Source organism: Phoxinus phoxinus, assembly GCF_949152265.1.
Source record: "Phoxinus phoxinus genome assembly, chromosome: 18".
Classification (NCBI taxonomy): domain Eukaryota; kingdom Metazoa; phylum Chordata; class Actinopteri; order Cypriniformes; family Leuciscidae; genus Phoxinus; species Phoxinus phoxinus.
Window position 1 is genome coordinate 21,695,268 of NC_136893.1, and position 15,977 is coordinate 21,711,244.

At 38.4% G+C, this 15,977-nt stretch overlaps 1 protein-coding gene across 2 annotated transcripts in view; it reads right to left on the bottom strand.

Moving 5' to 3' along the window:
• nkain4 (sodium/potassium transporting ATPase interacting 4) overlaps positions 1-15,977 on the bottom strand; it is a 58,678-nt gene that overhangs the window by 8,588 nt on the left and 34,113 nt on the right. For both annotated transcript variants that reach the window (XR_013794819.1, XM_079587879.1), the window contains exons 4-5: positions 15,131-15,328; positions 6,594-6,654 (exon numbers count right to left, since the gene is read on the bottom strand). Coding sequence is in view for 1 of the 2 variants with exons in the window: in XM_079587879.1 (XP_079444005.1) it covers positions 6,594-6,654; positions 15,131-15,328 (259 nt within the window). In the remaining variant the exon portion in view is untranslated. The remainder of the gene's footprint in view (positions 1-6,593; positions 6,655-15,130; positions 15,329-15,977) is intronic.

The following is a 15,977-nucleotide window of genomic DNA, read 5'->3' on the forward strand; positions in this document are numbered from 1 at the left end:
TTATCAATAGGACGTTTGTATAACGTCCTCCAGCTACCTTTAGGGGATATATCAAATCCCTCTACTTCTTGCCATTTAGAGTCTGAAACAGATTTTAATGATTCAAAATGCATCACTTTTACACAAGTATGATACAGTGCTCGCTTTCCAGTGTCACAGAACAAATTAAGTTCTGGAGTTTTAAAAATTAATAACTTTCCTTCATCCTCCGGCCATGTCTCCACAGCTGCCCTTACTCCTAGATTTGGAAATTCAACCATCTTATTAATACATTGCTGTTGTTTTTCCTCCTCCTTCAACAACTCTGTAAACGTTGATGGAATTACAGATAAAAATTCAGTCTTTATTTTTTCTGCTATACGGAGTGATTTAATGCCAAGCTTTGCTGCAATGTCCCGTGAAGACAACCAATCAGTCTTACTCCAAAGATGAGAGACTTTTATGAACTGGGCTTTCACCATAGCAGCCTGCAGTGAATGAGAGTTCAGGATTTTCACAGGTATTGCAGGATTGTAAAGAAGAGGTTCCTCTTTAATCCATGATCCACTTACAATTCCCTGTTCTCGAACAATTCTTAAGACATTCCAGGATTTTAGAACAGTCTTATAAAAAGGAGCTAATTCAACTAGTGCCACATCCTTCAAATTCATTAAAAACAATTGGCGGTCTAGTCCCAGTCGTCCTCCTCTCCTCAAGAGACCACAAGCCACATCAGCCCAACTGACATCTTTCCCATACAAAAGTCTCTGGGCAGCTTGTAGCCTAAAAGCAGCAATCCTACATGCTATGTCAACGAGACCTTGCCCTCCTTCATGAAGAGGCAGGTAAAGTACAGCAGGTTTCAACCAATGCTGACCTGTCCAAAAGAAGTCAACAAGGCATCTCTGAATGTCCTTAATGAGAGCTACAGGGGGGTCCAATACAGCCATTTTATGCCACAACGAGGAAGCAACAAGATTATTGACTATTAAGACCCTTCCCCTATAGGACAGCTGAGGAATTAGCCATTTCCATTTAGATAACCGGAGACATACTTTTTCCAGTAGTCCTTCCCAGTTTTTCCCCTTATACATCTCAGAACCTAAAAACACTCCTAAAAACTTGAATCCATCTCTTTTCCATTTTACATTATTAGGCAGCTGTGGGACATTTGCCCTCTCTGAGCCACACCATAATGCCTCACTTTTCGTCCAATTTACTTTCGCTGATGATGCTCTTCCATAACATTTAAGGTTTTCTAAAACTACTTTAATATCATTATTGTTCCTAATTATTACGGTTACATCATCGGCATAGGCGGATAATTTCACATCATTTGAAAAGCTTGGCCCCTCAACATGCAACCCAGTCAACTGCTCTCTTAATTTGCACAATAGGGGTTCAATTGCAAGGCTATACAGTTGTCCTGAAAGAGGACATCCTTGCCTTATTCCCCTTTGTACTTTAATAGGAACACTTAAACCGCCAGCTATTTTGACCATACATTCAGCTTCATTGTACAATAAATTAACCCATGAAATAAAACCATCACCAAAACCAAAAGCCTTCAGTAGATCAAACAAATAAGTGTGGTCCACTCTATCGAACGCTTTTTCTTGATCAAGAGATATCAACCCTAAATCATTATCATTATACATTGCATAATCTATTATATCTCTTATTAAAAATAAATTGTCTCTAATACATCGCCCCATTACACAATATGATTGTTCTTTCATGATTAATACACTCATATAATTATTTAGTCTACTGGCAATACATTTTGAAAAAATCTTATAATCCATACACATTAATGCAACAGGTCGCCAATTCTTCAAAGAGTACAAATCACCTTTCTTCGGTAACAATGACAACACTGCTCTATTACAACTCTTAGGTAAAGACCCAGTCTGTATTGAATTTAAAAGCATTTCAAAATAATCCTTTCCAATCACATGCCAGAAACATTTATAAAATTCAGATGGAAGACCATCTAGACCAGGAGCCTTCTCTGATGCAAGATCTTTTACAGCTTTTGTCACTTCTTGAAAAGTAATTGGTAAATCAATAACTTCCTGCTGCTCAGGCATCAACTTCTTAAGACATGAAAATAATTCTTCTTTACATTCAGGATCTGTGACAGTGGCTGTGTATAAGTCAGTGTAAAAATCAACAGCAATTTTTCTCATTTGATAAGAGTCATAGGTAACAACACCTTCATCATTTTTTAAACCCACCATCACATTTCTTTGATTAGTCTTTCGTTCTAAATTGAAAAAGAATTTTGTGGGTCCATCAATGTCTTTAGTTTGGATAAAACGTGCCCTGACAAGGGCAGCTTTCACTCTATCATTCAATAAGGAATTCAACTGAAGCTTTTTCTCTGAAAGAGCAGTCTCCAAAAGCAGTCCACTCCTTGCCACCATTTTCTCTTCAATATCAGAGATCTCATTTTCCAAGTCTTGTATCCTGGTCTTTAATGTCATTTTTGAATATGAAGAATATTGCTGACAGAAAACTCTAATTTGCACTTTTCCAATGTCCCACCATTGTTTAATATCATCATAATTTCCTTTTTGCATTTGCCATGTTTCCCAAAACAACTTAAAATGTGCACAAAAAACATTGTCTTGCAACAGCTTATTATTAAAATACCAATACAGACTTCTTTTACTTTCATTTAAAAGAACAAAATCCATTGTTATCATTTTGTGATCTGAAATGATATTTGGAATTATATTAACATTACCCACTCTGTTTCTTGAATCACTTGTAATATAAAATCTATCCAGTCTGGCAGCATGAACTCTACCATCTGTAACTTTTAGCCAAGTGTATTGTTTAAGCAATGGATTTTTTATCCTCCAAATATCTTCCAGATTTAGACTTTTAACCACATCAGATAAAACAAGTGCTGATTTATGGTGAGGTTCTTCAGCATTTCTATCTATATTGAAATTCAAAGTGCAATTCCAGTCTCCTGCCATTATAATTATATCTCCTGAATTAAGAGCTTTTAAAACACGACCCAATTTCTCAAATAAAAGAACTCTTTCTGTTCCATCATTAGGGGCATACATATTAACAAAAAGAAAATGGAAATTATTTATTTCAGCTCTAACTAAAAGCAATCTTCCAGGTTCTATGTCATATGAAGAAAGAATGTTTGCTTTTAAAGTAGGATTAAACATGATCGCAACTCCTGCGCTAACGTTACAGCCATGACTTAAAACATATTCTCCCTTCCACCACAATCCCCATTCAGACTCATTACTTATATTACTATGGGTTTCTTGAAGAAAACCTACTGCAATATTCTTAATATTAAAATACTCTGAAACTAAAGCCTGCTTTTTCTTATCTCTCAGACCATTCACATTCAGAGAACCTATTTTAAGAGACTCCATCAGATAGAAAGGGTAGAGAGAACAGCAGAGGAAAAGGGAAAAAACACACAGATATATACAAGCCATAGTGTTCATTTAGCTTTTCCTCGAGACCTTCTTTCCTCCTCATTCCTTTTATCCTGTCTTATCATCGTTACATACTTCTTAAGTCTGTACCGTTTCTGTTGTGATAACACAGTATGGTTGTACGTTTTACGCACCCACACTACAGACGCGACGAACTTTTCCTTATCAGGGAAAAAATCTCCTATATCTACCCTTCTCCCTTTAGTCTCGTCCAAAAAAGAATTTATCTGTTCTACAGAATACAAATCATCTTTAGCTTTATAGAGATCTGACAAATCCGACAAGCTCTCGTCATCCTGACTCTGCGTCATGATATCAGAAGCATCATCATCATCATCCCCGATGCTTTCACAGTGCACACCACTGACGCGTAGGCCATGATCATCATCAACTACAAGATGCTCTTCTACAACGGTTGCAGTACCATTTACATTGCTACAACTCGGCTTTTCATTATCAACATGGTTTAAGTTACTCACAACGCTCTCACTCACCTCCATTCCAGTGTCCTTACTCGTCTCAGCCACCGGAGCTTCGTCCAAACCTGACGTTTCCCCTCCTGCTTTCTGTTTTAACTCCACATCTTTGCGCACCGTTGATACATCCGTCTCACCACTAATCTTTGCTTCTGCCGAAGTTTTCTTTTGAGGGCACGAGAGTCTCTTATGTCCGAACTCTCCACATTCAAAACATCGCAAACTCTCCGTACTTGCAAATATCAGATACGAACTATCGCCATCTTTCACTCTAAACGATACGTCCAGTAATTTATCCGGAGAATTCAAAAAAACGAACACGTGTCTCCTAAAAGACATGACATGTTTAAGCGCAGGATTTTTGCATCCTAAGGGAACCGTTTTAACCTCGCTCACCACTTTTCCGAATCTTGCGAGTTCTCTGACAATGACCTCATTCTCAATGAACGGAGGGACGTTTGAAATGATCACTTTCGTAGCCGGAGCAAACAGCGGAGTGGTACTAACGAACATTTCTTTCACCCACAAACCGTTCTCAATAACCTTGTTGATCAATGCTTCTGTTTTTAAAAAAACAACTACGGCTTTATTCATTCTCGAAGCCGAGACGATATTTTCATAGCCTAACTGCTCACCAACTGCTATCAAAAAATCCTCCACTGTAGCACTCGCTTCTGGCACGCACCTGAAACCATGGCGGAGGGATAATGGCGTCCTTCCACCTGTGGACGCCATACCTAACGCCAGGTGAACCGTGCAAAGCACGGCACGCTAGGCCTACTTACTAGAACCCTAAATTAATCTTTACAAACAATAAATTATAAATATCAAGAAATAGAAAAGAAAAAACACACAAAAAATATAAAGAACAGCGTACGATAGAACCACGCTCTCACACACGCACCCTCCTCACTCCCAACACGCACTCAGAGAGAGAGAGAGAGAGAGAGAGAGAGAGAGAGAGAGAGAGAGAGAGAGAGAGAGAGAGAGAGAGAGAAACGGAAAACGAGAGTAACAGAAAGAGGGAAACTTCAGAGGCGAGGAAGTGCTGTGGAGAAATTAAATCCTCCACTTCAAATGAGCGTGTAAATGAACCACACACAGCTTTGCGTGATAGAAAATACAAGATAGACACACACACACACTTGTACTTCCAACACCAACATAACTGGGACGCACACTAAAAATCGAAATGGTTTAATACGTTTTCTCTCCTGACATTTTTCCAGTGAAATGTATATACATATATTTTCAATACTCAGAAAATCTCAGTCACAGACCTGCAAACCCCCACTTGACAGCTTGTTCCACGGATGAAAGCTATGAAGACACTTTCAAGACACTTGTGAAGCGACAGCTTGTTCTCCTGCAGCCTGAAAAACTATTTATAGGAGTGAAGTCAAGTTGAATGGGACACAGTCGTCTCAATGGCAAAAAGTGTCCCAATCAACCTCAACTCACCTCTATTACTTGTTTATTTATCCTTTCTTTAACCAGGAAGATCCCATTGAGATATCACACTCGTTTCTTCCAGCGAGACCTTGTGATAAAACAGTGACCAAGACTGTGCTTTTATATTTCTTTGGTCTGGAATTGTTATACCCTCACATGTACTAAAAGTTTATTTTGCAAACTTTAAGCGGTGCACTAACATACAGATGGCCTACAAACTAACAGGCATAAAAGCCAGCAAACGGCCATTTGGATTTCATGTGGTCTTTAAATCCCCTGGGCTATGTATAAACCTCGAAGCAATAAAACGTTCCTCTGTGCACGTATAATCACTTTACTGGTGGTAAATTTGACCCGAGCACACTATAGAAGACTGGCCATCTCCTGTTGAGTGATGACGCTCAAAGGCCATCGGAAAACAAAGGCAAACAGGAAGTGACTGTAGCGGATAAAAGTGGATTATTTCAGTGCAGTCGAGTCCCTCCGGTCAGCGAGGTACGGCCCCACGGGGAATGTTTAGTCATGGAAATCGAAATAACGGTAACTCCTACTTTTCTGGAACAGGGGAAAACGCTAATAATCAGAGGAAGGCTGGTGTTTAGCCCGTACAAACAGAACTGTGGCTTATCTCATCCCATGGGCTTCACTCTGGTCCTCTCCCACTTAGCCTGGTCTGCCAAGAGCAAATATTCACTGTTTATGCACTGCAAACTTTTTTTTTTTTTTATGAAATGAAGTGAAGTGCATTCCTATGGACCTTGTAGTCAATCCATGAACGGAATTCCAAAACATTGGGAATCACTGCTAACAGTCGGCACTGGAAAACACTTTCTTGATCTGGCGAACTGTAATCTGATTGGCTATCTTCTGTAGTGACATCTTCCAAGAATGTTTTGCACACACACACACACACACACACACACCCTAAACCTACCCATCACAGGAAACATTCTGCATTTTTACATTTTTAATAAAACATCGTTTTTTATGTTTTAAAGCTACTTGAGTTTTGAGGACTCATGAAATGTCCTCATAAACCACGTTTAAGTTGTAACACGTCATTATAGAAATGTGTCCTCATAAATCACATAAACAAGAGCACACACACACACACGCACACAAACACACACACACACACACACACACACACACACACACACACACACACACACACACACACACACACACACACACACACAGTAAAGATACTCACAGCTGTCCTCCTCCTCTGTGATGACACTGATGACGTAGCAGGCGTAGATGAAACCCAGCAACTGAGGAGACAAACACGAACACGTCAGTGTGCATCCACAGAGAGACGACACACAGTGGGAAATCACCTGATGTCAGTATATCTTTATTCTATAACTACATTTGTACATTTTCTTTGTTTGCCTGTACCAACGTAACCTCCATGACGTTATTGGTCGAATAATAAAATAAGTCAAAAGAGCTAAACCCTATAAAGAGATCATGTTTCCACAGGTTTATATTGTCCAACATGAAAAGAAATGACACCTCTCCTCAAATTACTTGTGATGTTCCTTATGTGTCAAATGTAAATGATTTGGAGGATTATCATTCATTTCCATAGTATAAATGCTGCGGGAATAGCAGCATAGCAAAGTTTAATGCTATAGTGTAAGGGGTTTATTGAAATCCCTAAGCATAAGTGTGTTCAGCAGGAATGGCAGTCACATCTTATAAACCATTCATTATGAGGAACACATGGCCGATAATACATTACTCAAAGAGACATTAGAGAGAGTCCTGTGCCAAGTGAACCGGGGACTGGTGTGTGTGTGTGTGTGTGTGTGTGTGTGTGTTATTGATGGCTATGGCACTGCCACAGAGGCAGATGGCACCGCTCTGCATGAAAACACACACAGGGTAAACTCAACTCCCAAAGAGTGGCACTATTCCAAAGCAATTAATCCGTCATTGGGCAGACGGCCAGGAGTAACACGTACATATGAAGATAAAAAAAGAAAAGAATGCTGTGTGTCTGCAAATGAATGAGAGAGTGAGAGAAACGTATGACAAAAACTTAAATGCCTAAATGAGAGTCTATGAAGCCCATGAGAGGCTGATGACAGTGAGGCTCTCTCTCGCTCTCTCTCTCTCTCTCTCTCTCTCTGCGGGGCAAAGTGGTTCAGACCTCCAATCAGCCTCGATTACACTGAAGGAGTGGCAAAATACCAATTGCATCAGAGGAAATGTCCACAACCAGTCCGCCAACTGCAGCGGTCTCAGCGTGTGGTGTTGACCTTGGGTCCATTGAGTTGATCCTAGTGTGGAGGCAGTTTTAAGCCATTCAATGTTGACCTCAATAGGCCTAAAGCTGCATGTTTGTCATCATGATGTTTACATAGATGTACTGTTAAAAATGTATGTTATAATTTTTACTGTTTTTGAAAAAAGTCTCTTCTGGTCACCAAGGCTGCATTTAATTGATTAATAATACAGGAAAAACTGTAATATTGTGAAATATTTTTACACTTAAAAATAACTGGGTTTTTTTTATTTATTCCAGTGATCAAAGCTGAATTTCAGCATCATGACTCCAGTCTTCAGAGTCACATGATCCTTCAGAAATCAGTAATATAATGATGATTTGATGCTCAAGAAACATTTATTATTATCATCAGTGTTGAAAACAGTTGTGCTGCCTGCTTCATATTTTTGTGGAAACTGACTACATTTTTTCCAGGATTCTTTGATATTCATAAATGTCTTTTGACATTATAAATGTCTTTACTATCACTGTTGATCAATTTAATGCATCGTTGCTGAATAAAATCATCAATTTCTTTCAAAAAAAAAAAATCGGTATCACTTTAGTTTAGGGTCCAATTCTCACTATTAACTAGTTTCTTATTAGCATGCCATGCATATTACTAGGTTATTGGCTGTTTATTAGTACTTATAATGCACATATTAATGCATTATTCTGTACGACCATATTCTACATCCATTAATCCTTTCCACTAATCCAAGTCGTGCTATAGTTTAAAGCAAGAATTGGACCCGAGACTAAAATCTGACCAAAAAAACTTTTAAACAGTAAAGTATTTGTATTTTTATAAATATATTTTTATTGCATTGTGTCAGGGTCCTGATGATCATCTTATTTAAAAAATATATATATTTTGTGATAATAATGGCTGATTGTACATGATCAGTACCATACAAGAACAGTGCTAACCGAAGAACAGGCTATTTATTATCCAGATATAAATATTAAATATTACGTTGAAGAACTTACTCTGAGACCATTAGACGAATGAAACCCAAATTCAATCAATTCAAAGCTAATTCTTGCCCGGGGGAATCTCAGGCGAAGAGTGGAGAAGACAGAAAGAGCGGCTCTCCACATGAGACTGGACCGCTCTGAAGCCCAGATCTAGCGCACGACTCCATATCTTGTTAATTATGGTCATTAAAAACCATTAGCTATTTTAAAGTCACAGTCTTAAAGCCAGGACCCTCTGCTTCACTCTTTCCGTACAATCACCTTCCTGATTCTCACGGTCTCTGCTGACAGTGCTGCAGATTTAACCTGTTTTCTCTCGGCCATATTAAGTCCTGCGTTTCGTGAACTGATCATTCAGGTCAAAGGGCAATTGTTGGTGTAGAGAGGAGGATTCTGGGTCAGTGGCCTTCAACTCCCTCAGGCTGTTTCTCATGCCAGCTAATTCAACGTCCAATCTCTCAGTCTAGTCTTCATAATGCCTTTAATATGAATAGAATTAACTCAAAAGGGTTTTTGCAATCATTGAGGAATTTGCCTTGAGCTTAAAACTCATTAAAAATGCAATATAAAAAAGGAAAATTAAATCAATATATGTGGTTTTATTTTTAAGCTTGGGAATTCAGCCAGAATCAGAAAAGCAAAGTCATCTCTTTAAAATGATGGCAAAATTTAAAATGCGTTCAGCGTTTTTATTGCGTTTACACAAAACTGCTTTAGTAGTATTTTTATATAGAAATGTTTTTAAGAAATAATTATAGATATTTTTCAAGAAAAAGAATACAGGATGGTTATATCACCTTGAATTCTTTCATAGGATATCGACATACATTTTAATTCCGAAACTGATTATCATCTCTAATTAACAAGAAGTTGCTAGTTATGAATCTCCCAGAATTTAGCAATGGATGGGAATCATTTATAACTTCATAACTAATTGCGTGATGCAGAAAGACCCAGAGAAAGAGAGCTGATGATTGACAGATCAAACGCCGCTTCTATGCGCACGACCTGGTTCTGTCATGATCTCGACCGTTATGTAGCGTTTCTGTCTGATCTGAGCTCTGGTAACACACACCTACAGTATTTCTTTCCTTCGTTTTTTCCCCCCATAGGAATTTTAGTTATAAGCCATAAACCAAGCCGATCAGCTATGAGGTGAATCACATTACAAACTTTCATTTGAAGCAAAACAGTTTTTAAAAGTCATACAAAAAGACAAAGAAACAAGACTGTGAAAGAACTACAATCCCATGAAGCATTGACAATACCAATAGAATTGAAAATGATGAGAAATGTAAAACTACTCATTTACAAGTGTTGATATATTTTAAGCTTATTGCAAAATATACACATAGAATTGAGATCAAAATATACGAATATAGAACTCTAAAAAATGCTGGGTTGTTTCAACCCAATTTTGGGTCAAATATGGACAAAACCAAATTTTGATTTAAAAATGTCATTTAACAATGTAACCCGGCCGGCTGGGTTCGTCCATATTTGACCCAAAATTAGGTTGAAGCAATGTGTGTAGGCTACAAACATTTCAGTATTTTGAGGGGGTATGGGAGATCGACTCAATTACGTCATTCGCAGTGCTTCATGGGAGTGGGCGGAGCTAAAGCTTTTCCCGACTCTCTGATTGGTGTCATTTTCCCGCACAGCATCATGGGTAATATAGTTTTTCACCAGGAATTCCACTGTTAAACACAATTATTTTACAAATAAGCTGAAACAGTAAATAATGCAGGGTTGTTTCAACCAAATATTGACAAACCCAACTGTAGAGTTACATTTTTAAATAAGATGTTTAACCCAATGTTTGGGATTGTCCATATTTAACCCAAATTTGGGTTAAAACAACCCAGCATTTTTTAGAGTGAAATAACGTGGGCTGACGGCTTCAACAGAAGTAAATACCAGGCTAACAACATCATAACTCAGTAGATCTGTCTTTAAAGGTTTATAAGTTATCATTAAAAGTCTATTTCCTTATGGAGAATGGTTTTTACTGTCACACTGTCATGATATTGCCGAATATTAAGTGTTGTAAAGATACAAAGATATGTGAAAAAGTGTGCATAATTCAATTGAATGTGCACTTGTACTTCAAAAAATTAAAAAAACTGTACTTGCTGATAATATTATTGAAAAAAAAGGCAACTAAAATACTCTTCACTTTCACAACCGTTGCTTAACGCACTTTTAAAAAGTTCACTTCGTAATAATGTCAAATTAAAAGTTTTACTTTAAAGTACATTTCAAATAATTGTTTTAATAATCTTTTGTCATGCTTCAAAGAAGTAAAAGTATGCTGAAGGATACCAAGAGTTGAGTAAAGAAAGCCGTCCTCTCTCCACCAGCTGGAGCATTAGTCCTAAAACTACATTTCCATTTATTATCAGCACTCATACTGTTTTCTGCCTTAGACTTCGCTGGCTGCAGCTGAGAGAGCGAGAGAGAATGAAAGAGACTGCAATAATACAGACCCAGAGCCCTGTGAATACACAGCCCTGAAAGAAGGACACACGTCACAAATCCTAATGCTGCCTTTGACACACAACATGATGTTTGACAGGTTAATAATGTGCGGCCGTGTCACCCTGCTGCGTCAGAAATGAGTCCAGCTGAATGAGTGTGTGTGTGTGCGCCTCTCCATATACTGTATGCACACACATCTATAGATATACATATAGCAGTTCTGACGCCTGGAGGCAGATTTCACAGCCATATCTCATCAGAGTCAGAGCACTCTCGACATCACTTCAGGAAAGTGCTCTCGCACACACACACGCTCCTACGGCGCTTCACACCCAACAGATCTGGCAGGAATACTCCACCTGCCATGCCAAACAAACGGCTCGCAGAAGTTTGCAGCCGGCCACGTCAAATCCAAAATCCACTTATGCGTTTGTGTGTACACGGAAAGTGATTAAAGCACCGCAGGGAGCGAGACACTTTGAAGTGAAATTTTTCTTAATCATGTTCTCAGACACGCACTCAGCAACAGTCTAGATGGGCGCAAAACAAGCTGAATTTGGGATTTTTTTTTCATATTTATTATATCAGGGCCTTAATGCATTGTATCTAAAAAAAAAAAAAGGGTGGATTTTTTTGCTTTTGGATGTTTCGTAGATTTTCAGTGTGGACTTGAACATCTAAATTTCGGGTAAAATGTTCCACGGCTGTCTATCGTCTCTCCCTGGGGCGGAGAGCATGATGGGAAAGAAAGTGATGAATTCCCATACCATCCTGACAAGATATTCCTCTCCGTCTGAAGCAGCTGCCTTATCTTGACTTCAGTGTTTTACTGAAGAGAGAAGCAACGGAGATATGAGAGGGAAAGAGATGTCACATGAGAAAATAGTGAGGTACAAAGATGGAGGAATGAACTCATCCACCCACTTATGCTGATAAAATGGAAGAAGTACGAGTGAAATCTGAGACACATACTATTACAGCGGTACAGTTTTCTTTTAAAGGCCGGTAAAAGGAGATCAAAATATGTTGGTTGTCAACCTCAAGAGGTCAAATGAAAGGTTACAGGAGCTGCTTTATGTGGAGTTGTAGTGCTACAACTGTCACTGCGGGCTGGAAAACAGAAGAACAGCAGGGGGCGTCTGAGGTTTCCACCGGCTCCTCTCTCATGGGTCACAGCAATGGCAAAACAGACGCTGGGAGGGATGTACATGAAGCTGAGCTAATGACTCTCGCAGTCGTTCACCTGTCATCTCTGGTGTGTGTGTCCTACACGATACTCTCTGACGGTCCTCTTGTGACTGCAGATTCTCAGAAGCTTAAAGGAACACTCCACTTTTTTTGGAAATAGGTTCATTTTTTTATTTTTTATTTATCCTTTATTTTACCAGGTGATTTCCCATTGAGATATTCAAATATATTTTACAAGGGAGCCCTGGGGATTTTCCAACTCCCCTAGAGTTAAACAGTTTTACCGTTTTTGAATCCATTCAGCCGATCTCCGGGTCTGGCGGTAGCACTTTTAGCATAGCTTAGCATAGATCATTGAATCTCATTAGACCGTTAGCATCTCTCTCAAAAAAATGACCAAAGAGTTTCGATATTTTTCCTATTTAAAACTTGACTCTTCTGTAATTACATCGTGTACTAAGACCAAGATCGTGTACTCTAGGCCAATATGACTAGGAACTATACTCTCATTCCTACGGTAAAACTGTTTAACTCTAGAGGAGTTGGAAAATGAGCCTATTTTATTTCCAAAAGAAGTGGAGTGTTCCTTTAAGAACATGACTATTCACTATAAGTGTTTCTGATAGTGACCCAGTTCTGAAGTCACACACACACACAGAAACGTTTATGAAGTATCTGACTCAACTCTGTCTCGCTTGCTCTATCGTTCGCTCTCACAATCCCAAGCAACAAAATTTCACACACATGGGACAAATGTTTCTCTCCCAATCTTTCCCGCCACCACAAACATGTCTTGCCGGGTGGGTGAAATCTTTTTTGTTTGCATTGACAATGGTCCAATGATTTTGTGGTGTGATTTGACTTCTGTGCGAGATTCACTTGGCCCTTTATCCATTTTCCCATTCTTCTGAGCGTTTTCTTACTTAATTTCCCAATTTTAACGGAACCACAAGCTGTGTACTTTGGCCAACGGAGATAAAACTATTTTTCGAACTAATCTCTGCACTCCCACTAAAGAAGCCTGTGTGAACTTTACCCGTGTGTGTGTGTGTGTGTGTGTGTGTGTGTGTGTGTGTGTGTGTGTGTGTGTGTGTGTGTGTGTGTGTGTGTGTGTGTGTGTGTGTGTGCAACTCCCACTTCCTGAAGGCCACTTTGTTCAGCTCTCATCATGAAGTTAGCAGTTCATTGTTGGAGCATGAGGGGATAATCATCACTTTCTAGAAGCTTCCGGCACTCCTAACCCTTCAGACCACCAAACATGCAGGCTTTATTTCCACAGATATTACTTAGTCCTCTGACAAACACAAGAATGTACAACAAGAACGAACAGATACAGCTTGTGTGTGATATGTTTTATGTGATATGTGAGGCAAAGATTATGTAAGTAAAAGCGCACACAGAAAAAAAAAAAAAATATATATATATATATCATTATAAAAATATATTCCAATTTAAAATAACCATTTTATATTTGAATATATTTAGAATTTTAATTTGATCAAATCTGAATTTTCAGCTTCATTACTCCAGTCTTCAGTGTCACAGAAATCATACTAACATGCTGATTTGATGCTCAAGAAACATTTCTGATTATTATCAATGTTGAAACTTACTATTTTTGTGGAAACTGATTTTTTTTGGAAAGAATTCATCAAAAGAGCAAAAAAATGTGAAATGGAAATCTTTTTTAACATTATAAATGTATTTACTCTCCTTATTGATCAATTAAAAAATATATATTTTTGAAAATTATACTGACCATACATTATATTATATGATATTATATTATATGATATTATATTATATGATATTATATTATATGATATTATATTATATGATATTATATGATATTATATTATATTAAGCAGCTTAACAGACTTGTTGGGTTTAGAGTCACTTGTCACTTTAATATTTAGCTTTTTTGTATCTAATGCAATGACATCGTGTGGCTTAAGTATCCATATATATTTGTAGGCAACTGTGCACAGCACATTTAAAGTCCCCGTTTAGTAAATAATTGTATCCCTTAAAACTCCTCTTTGATCACCAAAATTAAATATGTAAACGTTTTTTCTTTGAAAAAAAAAGTATTCATGCCTTAAAAGCTGTAATGTAACTCGACACCCTTTCCTCATTTATTATACGCGGATCGATGAATATGCAAATTAGCCCCGCCTCCACTCACTCACACCAGCTCAGAGATCCACTTGTTGACCTGATTGGTTAAGCGTTTTCAAACTGCGTTTTTGAGACTGTCTTTGTTTCACTGCAGTTTTAAGGAGAAAATACTATGTGTGAATTTGCACATGGTTAGTCTCAAAGCGTATTAAAAACACCACATAGACATATAAACAACATTAAAAGCTGGATTTTCACCACAGGGGGACTTTAAGTCAACAAAACAGATCCCTTTAAGAAAATGCGCTCACAGTCCTTCTGTTTTGCTGCCTGCTGATTATAATCCTCTGAGTTTGCCCAACTAAACCTGGAGCCGTGCCAGACCTCGACTCGAGAGGGCCACTTCAGCACAACAGCAGACTTCAGGACCCAGGCAGGGGCGTTCACACATGTGTGCTGGATTTAGGGCTGGTGTGGTTTTTAAGGACTGGTTGAGTGTAGAGAGACGCATACAGTCATGAAAAAGCACCATTAGGATGGAAGTGTGTCTGGAAAAACTTGTATTATGAAAACCCTTTCGGTTATGCTATATAAAAGCACGACATATACAGTTAGTCAGTGTAAAAATAGTGTGTGGAGACCATAAACCGTAGTAAAAACAGGGTTTTTGGAGTGTGTGTGTGTGTGTGTGTGTGTGTGTGGCGACTCACGGAGGTGAGGATCTGGAAGCCGCAGTGGAGGACTTCGATGTACTGGTACTCCAGCAGGCAGCCCATGATGGATATATAGGACTGTGTATCCACACCGCGCTCTCCGCTGGAGGGGATCTCTCGTCGGACACATCCCGGCCCGTGCTCGCTCCACCAGGAGTGGTGCGCCGAGATGTTAAAGGTCAAGAGGTCGCTGTCCTGAAAGGAAAGAGGGGAGTCGTCGTCGTCAGCCTCAATATAACCGATAAGGGAGTGTGCGCTGTAAAGCACGCATGCATAATTTAACACCGAGCCGACAAAGAATCTGATCCATAAACATGAGATGGAGGAAAGACAAGCATACTGTATATACAAAAAAGGAAGGAAACACATTTATTATTTATTTGCTGTGATTATATTTATAACTAGATTTAAACGTGAAAGCTAAAAAAATAAGGTAAAATTGCAGCCTGTTGTGAATCAGTTATACCGCTATTGTTTTCTCTGGTTATGTATTGTTACCATTCACACATCCTCTACAATATACTGTTAAATCTCTCATATTATTTGTCCAGAAATCACTTTTATCCAGCTGTGGCAAAAATACAGCAGTCTACTATTAGTTAGGGCCTGACGACAGTGTATTTTTGGCTATATCAAATTACCCAGCATTGTGAATTTTGTGATGATTTTAACATGCCATTTATTTAGCAATTATCATTTACCATGACAGTAAAAAAAATCTCAAATTTAATAGCTATAAAATTTATTTCGAACCATTCATAAGATGAACAATTAGTTCATGGACATTTGTGCATGGCATTTTACATATTTTTATACTATAATAATAATAAATGTTTTTATATAC